The following is a 7328-nucleotide window of genomic DNA, read 5'->3' as shown; positions in this document are numbered from 1 at the left end:
TAAGGAGAACTAAAGAACTAGATTCACAAAGGGACTTGTGTACCTTTCTGCCTCACAGGAGCCACAGGCCTAGGTTAAGCATCACCACAGCAGATACAATTCATACTTGGGTAGTGTGCTAGGTCTGATAATCCCATGCTTCAGCACTTTTGCTGGTTACCTGTAGGGACTTTGATAAGGGACAAAGGATACCTTCAATGATACTGGCTTCTGGGGTGGGAATTTGCTTTGAAGCATTGGGTTCTTGGCCACAACTGATGCTGGGGTTTTGGATTCAAGTGTACTAATGCTCCTGTCACTACTTCAAAAATCGAGATGGTCTTCCTATTCTCATGGTCCCTCCAACTGCCAAATGTAAGATCAGAAAGAAATTTTCCTTCTAGGTCAAGTTGGCTAGGACTTGGAGGTGGGAGAAAGAGGAAGTGAGGGGCTTCCTTCCTCTGTATCATGGGGCATGGTCATCTTCATAGGATCAGCTGACTATCCATTAACCAATCACTTTCCTGTGGCAGTGTACAAACTGCATCCTTGTCTCACCTGCTTTTACCAATGGCATTCTGTAGGATGTTCCAGGTGTGTACCTTATTGTTGTATATGTGATTATTTGAAGTGACTACTGGGATTTGAAGTGATTACTTTGGGAAATCCTTGGGTTGCCTGTGAACACAGGGAATTGGACCTGATAGCTTGGGAGGCCCTCTCCAGTTCTATGGTCCTAATTAAATGGCTAAGAATGGGATCAACAGCAGTCAATACACCATAAAGAAAGCCACTTAGGTTTCTTTCTAGGAAATGATTTGGAATTTAGCCCCACAAACTTAGCAGGGCATTACTCCACTCCTCAAAGAGAGCTGGGCATTTAACTCAAGGGCATTTCTGTCCACACAGAATCCACAGCCATAAACCCTCTCCAGCAGTCATCTGCCTAGCTCAGTCCCTTTTCACAAAACCTAGAAGGCATTGCCCCTTTCACACATTTTACCTAATAACCTTACCATTTAGAGCACTTGTCCAGGATTGTGGGAGACTAGGGTTCAAATCCTTCCTTGGCCTGATGGGACAGGGATTGGAACTTGGGTCTCCTTCTCTGCCCCTCCCCTGCCCTAGTGCCGTAGCAATTAGTTTCTCTCTTTCTGACCAACCCAAGATTTAATTATTCTATGCAAAGTGGAAAAGTGGTGCTTGGGCCTAACAGGTGGGGCAGAAATTCTCAACCAGAGTGGGGTTGTGGGAGCTTTTTTGAAGAGTGCCCCTAGGTACAAGTAGACAAGCATGTGTAAGGAGGTAAGTGCAGGCTCAGGTTCTTCCCTGCCTGGCTGCTGCCCTGTTCCCACTGTCCAACCTCTCTGCAAGGAGGTAAGTACTGTAATAAATAAGTTCATTAATTAATACATTAGTTTTTGAAATGGGATGCTGCTCAATTCACAAAAGTTAAGGGGAGAGTCAAGCAAGGGATGCCTCGAGTCCATAAAAAGGTTACGAACTACTGGGTTAGATGAGATCAAGTCCTTTTCAGATGAGAAGGTATGACTCCAGAGCCCCTCCATCCCCCGAAGATCCAGGTGAATGCTCTAACAGCTAGACTATAGGACAAATGGGACCACTTGCTGCTCCTCTTCCTCTGTCCATTCTGCAAATGTCTATTAGATCAGGTGCTATAGATTGTGCCTAATGTGAGAGTCCCAACAGTGATTAGATGTGATCTAGACACTGCTGTCAGACTTAGATATATCCAAGAGCAGACATTTGAAGTGCCTCTTGAGTCAGGCTGCAACTGGGCAGGGTTTTTAAGGATCTAAATATTGTACTCAGATACTTGAGAGAGGCAAGCAGGTGACTAAATCCTTCTGTGGATCTAGCCCAAACAGAACGGACACACAATTGTGGTATATGACATTTTTAAAGGCAAATGGCTAAATTTTTCCAAGAGATTAATTTGACCAACAGTTGTAAATACTCCAATACAAATATGGGATTCAACCCATGAACAGACCTGTGATTATCAACACAGCCTTGCTACTCAGCAGATTGTAGAAATCTAAAACCTCTAGGAGAAGAATGTGTTAATCCCTAATCCCAATGCACACATACAAAAGAAAGAAAAAACAGTGGGAGTAAACATGCCCACAGAGTAGGTAAAATATATTATTGCATATTATAAACATTATATACAAGGTTAAAATGGTTTCTGTCCAGTTTACTTACAAATTACATTGTAGCTGAATGTCTTTCTTACAAGTCCTCGTTGCTACATGCTGAGAACTACCAGAGGTATTTGGCAAGACTATACACTATAGGGCAATATGGATCAGTCTGAACAGGGAAACTCTTGGCTACTTTCCCCATCGTTAGCCCTATACTATTTAGGAGTATCCATTTTTCTTAGCTATTGCAGAGAAAGCTATTGTTAAAGCAGTTTCAACTAGATTTCCCAAGATGGACCAGTAAGATTCTTTTACCTAATCTGGGAGGATTTTATCCACATTAATGTAGGGATTAAAAAGTCACCATTTACCAGTGGGTCACCTGGTAATCAATCTGGGGACTAAAAAATGTTTGTACGTTGGAGATGGGGGAGCAATAAATAAAGCACTAAGTTAATGCATATGGTCTTGTCCTTGACAAACTTAAATCAGTGGTTGTTGGGCACATTCAGTGTCAAAGAGCAGAAAGGATGATATTTTCAAAGTAGTCTTGTAACAGCTTCTCTGGTCAAGGTTGACAAGTCTGTAAGGTTCCTGGGGAAGTTTCTTCTGTTAAGCAAGGATGAAATGCTGTGGTTCCTCAGGAAAAAAAACTCTGGGTCTGAGCTGAACTATATCTCGGTCAGCGTGATCTTGAAACCTTCCACCATGCTCTCCATGTTCAGGATGAAAGTGTCCTCATTGGAGTAGTGCTCAATGATGTTATCATCCATGTTTACCAAGATACTGGTGAAAAAGGGAGAAATCAGCATGCTTACAAAGGAAGCTGGTGAAAGGGAAGGTTCTGCAAAACTGCCCAAAGCAATGCTGCCTGGCTATGTGTACTTCACTAATTCTGATTTACCTCAAAGTGACACTTGCTGGGGTCTTTGAAGGGCACACAGAGATCTCTTTCAGAGATCAGTGGGTGAAATCTGGATGGCATTTTCTACATCCTACAACAAAGCAGAATGCCCACCAGCCAGAGACTACATCAACTGGAATGAGGAACAGATTTATTTGGCTAGCCTCTATATCATTGTTTATGGCCTCTGTACCAATGGAAGCTGCCCGAGCAAGAATACCTGTACTACTCATACACTAGGCATGAAAAATAGACCTGCCAGAGTGAGAACTTATGTACACTGTATAAAGTGCAGTCAGAATTTCTGCATTGCAGAGCACTCCTGAAGCTATCACATACTCCCTAGCCCAGATAGCTAATATCTGCCTGCATGAGTCTTCATGTTGTTCCTCAACCCTGGTTTATTACTATTACTGCGTATAAACACATGAAGGCAAGTGTGGCTTATGTGCAAATTGCTGATAGTTTGCAAATGATGTATTGGGGTAGTTTAGGCTTTTACTTCAGCTCAGCTAATATGCATAAAAGTCAGCTTGTATATGAAAATATTAGAAAACAAGAGCTTGCTTCATTCTTTTTCCTAAAAATAGCTTCTCCCAAGAACACACCACTGAAAAGCAGTGTTAGGAATAAGGAGGAGGTTAGAATATTCAGCTTCCCCTTTAAAAACTAAAGAAAATCTGAGACAAAACACTGTTTTAAGCTGGAGTTTAGAGCTGTCAATAGATGAAAACCAAGTTAAAAGGACATCCCCAAAATGTGGTAGTCATTTAAAAGTAAATGTGAGAAAATAAGGAAACTGTGGCTTGAGGGTGGAGTGGTGAAAGTGATAGGCTATTAGTTCTAAAACTTTTGGTTCAACATTTGGATCTCATAAAATGTCTAAATTTACTCAGTTAAAGTTCAACTAAGGAATGCAACTCTGCCTCATCCTTCAACTACCACCACTCTATCAAACTTCCAACTATTCACTCATTCCTTCTGCAATTCTACATGCCGCCAAGTAAACTGTGTGTACCCACAAGTCAAAAGCTGGACACCACATGGGCCAATATATCAAAATTAATACCTGAAGCCCTGGTGCACATTCATTTTATTATGCAATGGGATCTGATCCCAGATCCCAACAATTACACCTCGTGCCATGCCACACATGCATGGCAGGAGGTGCAATTTTGGGATCAGATCCTAATCATGCCATTACTACTTGCCAGTGCAGGGGGAGGCCTGGGACCATAACCCTAGGCTCCCCCTGCACCAACAAATTGAAAGAAGAGTGTCCACAGGTCTGACCATGGCTGACAATCAGCTGATTGTCAGCTCCTGCTGCAGGACTACACCAGGTCTCAAACCAGCCCAGAGCCAACAATCAGCTGATTATCGGCTCCGGTCCCAGGACTGCACCAGGGACTCAAACTGACCCCAGTGTAGTCTGGGATTGGGGCTGACAATCAGCCACAGCCCAGAGAGCCCTATGTCCAGTTCAAGAGCTGAGGCTGTCCAGGCTGGATCCAACAATCAGCTGATTGTCAAAACTCCACACCCAGCATCTCTGGGCAGGCTGCTAGGCACGAGGGATCAGAGGTTCCTGGTTCAAAAGTCATTGGGGACCTTAAATTCTGCCAGAAGCCTTTGATCCCTGGCTGCCCTCCCCGCAAAGGAAGCCCTTCCACTTCTCCCCCTCCCCCTTCTGCCCACAACCTGAGACCAGGACCAACAATCAGCTGACTGTCAGCCCCAGCCACAAGTTAAATTTAAGGGACCATACAAACCAGCCAAAAAATGCTCTATATGTTTGCCATTTTATGGTGCCTTAAATGGGTGCACATGTAGCACTCTTGCCATTTATACTGCAATTGACATGTTAATTGCAGCATAAATGTAATGTGTAGAGAAGACCTAACAGATGGAGTCCACACAAAACTTCACTTGGACTCCTCATCCCAGTACATTGGCCTGAAATAAGAGACTCCAGGCACAAACTAGAGATCACTTTTTCCCATATACCCTCCTCTTTGCCTTGCTTATAGAGGCTGTAAGCTTTGGGGTTATGGATGGCTCTTACAAGGTGTTTTATACAACCTAGAACAATAGTGACTGACCTTGGGTGATGTCTCTAGGGACACCAAATAAAAACAACTAATTAATGTCTGCCTTTTTCTTACCCCTTTTTGCTCTTCTTGTAAAGTTTTGCAATCTTTTCTACTGGAAGTCCATATTTCTCAGATATCTGAAACCACACAATAAAAATGAATTAAAAGTTAAATAAGGAATGGAGGTATCATTCCACACCTTTAGGATGTGATGTTAAAGCACTAATTCAAGTAGATCATTTTAGTAGAAATGTATACATTATTTACTGAGGACACTGCCAACTAAAACGTGATCTAATTAGAGCTGCAATCTAAAGATGGATCATTCTAAATAAATAAGTTTTTGGTTTGTTTGTTTTTTTAAATAAAAACATTGCTCCAGCACCAATCAATGCATAGGTACCTTTTGGTATAACACACCAAACCAGCAAGACAGTTCATCCTCCTGCTCTGCTCCAGCAGTTAACATTTCCCAATAGCTGTGCATATTTAGTAAGATAATGAATGCTATTTTCCACATGATCAAATGCACTTTCTCATCCTACAGAACAGAGAGGCTTTCTATACAGGAGCTCAAAGTGAGGATGGCTCATCCTGGTTATCATCACTGTGGACTAGAGCCAGTTGAACAATGAAAACAATCATGGACAATTACATTTTTCATTGGAATTTCACTTTCTTGGTTGAAACTTTTTGGCCAGCTGTCCTCTGGTTTCAAACACCCCATCTTCCTGGGGAGATACATGATACCCCACAGCTGAGAAGGCTGCTGGAGCTGTGAGAAAATAGCAACAGCTGCAGAATAGTTTTGCTGCCTTGCAGAGCCCTCTGTGCATCTCCCAGGATACAGTCTAGTTGTCTGGACGGTGTAATAAGACCACAGTTTGGGCCCCAAAGCACTATCTCTGCAGAGTGGTAATGAGATGAGCTGCTTCAGAGAAGGCTGTTTACAAACTAAAGGGCTTTCAAAAATCACTCTTGATACCTGTTCAAAGGGTGAACCAGAAAATATAAGAGAACTTTTGAAGAGAAACTTCTTAGTCGACTGGAATTTCTGAGGGCAAAAACACCCCATTGTAATACTTTTAGAAGCCCTTTGCAACAGGTGGTAGATCACTAGCAACTCTTTTTGATGTTCATTATAGCAGTATAAACCACACCACAACAAGCCCATTTTAGTGTCCATGGAGATGGTGTCCTTCAGCATTCATCAATCTGGTCCCAAATTCATTTCAGAATTATGACTTTGTTCTTATGCTTTTTCTTTACTTTAAAAGAGGATATCAGATTGTTTCAAAAAGCAAAATAATTATGTCAAATAATTATTATCACAGACTGTTCTAGGCAACAGGATACTGCAGAGAATCAAAGCAAGCAGCTTGCCCTTTCCCAGGTGGAATTAAATTATGTTACCACTAAATAGCTCATTGTGTCTCCTGTGGTAGAAAAGTGAAAAGTAGAATTAAAAATCCGTTTAAAGATGGTCAGACATTGGCCACCACATAATCCTGTGTGTGTGTGTGTGTGTGCGCGCGCGCGCGCGCACGCGCATATTCAGCACTTCGAGAAAATGGACCGTCTTAGAAAGATAAATGAGAGTAATTTCCAGAAAATGGAGAAAGGGGAAAAAAAAAAAGACGACCGTATGCTACACAAGCAATAAAAAAGGCACCAACAGTAAAAAATGCTACTATAAAAATTTAGTATGGTTTCCTAATGACAAGAAAGGACCATGACTAGAAATTCTTTGCAGGCATTTAATCTGACTGACGTCACCTAGGAAGTGCTTGGGCACTGTAGCAATGAATGTCACAAAAGAAATGTAGAACTGAATTTGGATAATAGTTAAGAATTCTAATACTATAAAAGCCTTAGTAAGTCAGTCTGCCTGTCTGTCCATCCATAATGCTTTATTTGCACTCTCATTGGCTGACTGAAACAGCCAATCAGAGTGCTCCAAGAGCGTTGGGACAGGAGATGGCGTGGTGCAGTGTTGCCATGACAGCAGGGACATGGGATTGCAGGGGGGGGCAAGGCCCTCCCCCCACCCACCTGAGGCAGAAGGGGGCCAAGGGGGGACAAATGGGCCCGGACCTAGCATAGCGGGGAGGGGAAGGGGGAGTAGGGGGAATGGTGCTGAATGAGAAGTTTAACCCTAACCCTCCCCCCACCAAGAATGGGACCAAC

At 42.6% G+C, this 7328-nt stretch overlaps 1 protein-coding gene across 3 annotated transcripts in view; it reads right to left on the bottom strand.

Moving 5' to 3' along the window:
- Nucleotides 1–2125: 2125 nt before the first annotated feature.
- GRHL2 (grainyhead like transcription factor 2) overlaps nucleotides 2126–7328 on the bottom strand; it is a 149861-nt gene continuing 144658 nt past the window's right edge. For all 3 annotated transcript variants that reach the window (XM_019528021.1, XM_019528022.1, XM_019528023.1), the window contains exons 15-16: nucleotides 5214–5278; nucleotides 2126–2930 (exon numbers count right to left, since the gene is read on the bottom strand). In XM_019528021.1, coding sequence (XP_019383566.1) covers nucleotides 2816–2930; nucleotides 5214–5278 — 180 coding nt within the window. In that variant the 3' untranslated portion in view covers nucleotides 2126–2815. The remainder of the gene's footprint in view (nucleotides 2931–5213; nucleotides 5279–7328) is intronic.

This window comes from Gavialis gangeticus, unplaced genomic scaffold, assembly GCF_001723915.1.
Source record: "Gavialis gangeticus isolate Ggan-Ray unplaced genomic scaffold, GavGan_comp1, whole genome shotgun sequence".
NCBI classification, from domain to species: domain Eukaryota; kingdom Metazoa; phylum Chordata; order Crocodylia; family Gavialidae; genus Gavialis; species Gavialis gangeticus.
The sequence above is the reverse complement of the archived record's forward strand: the minus strand, read 5'-3'. Positions and strand labels throughout refer to the sequence as shown.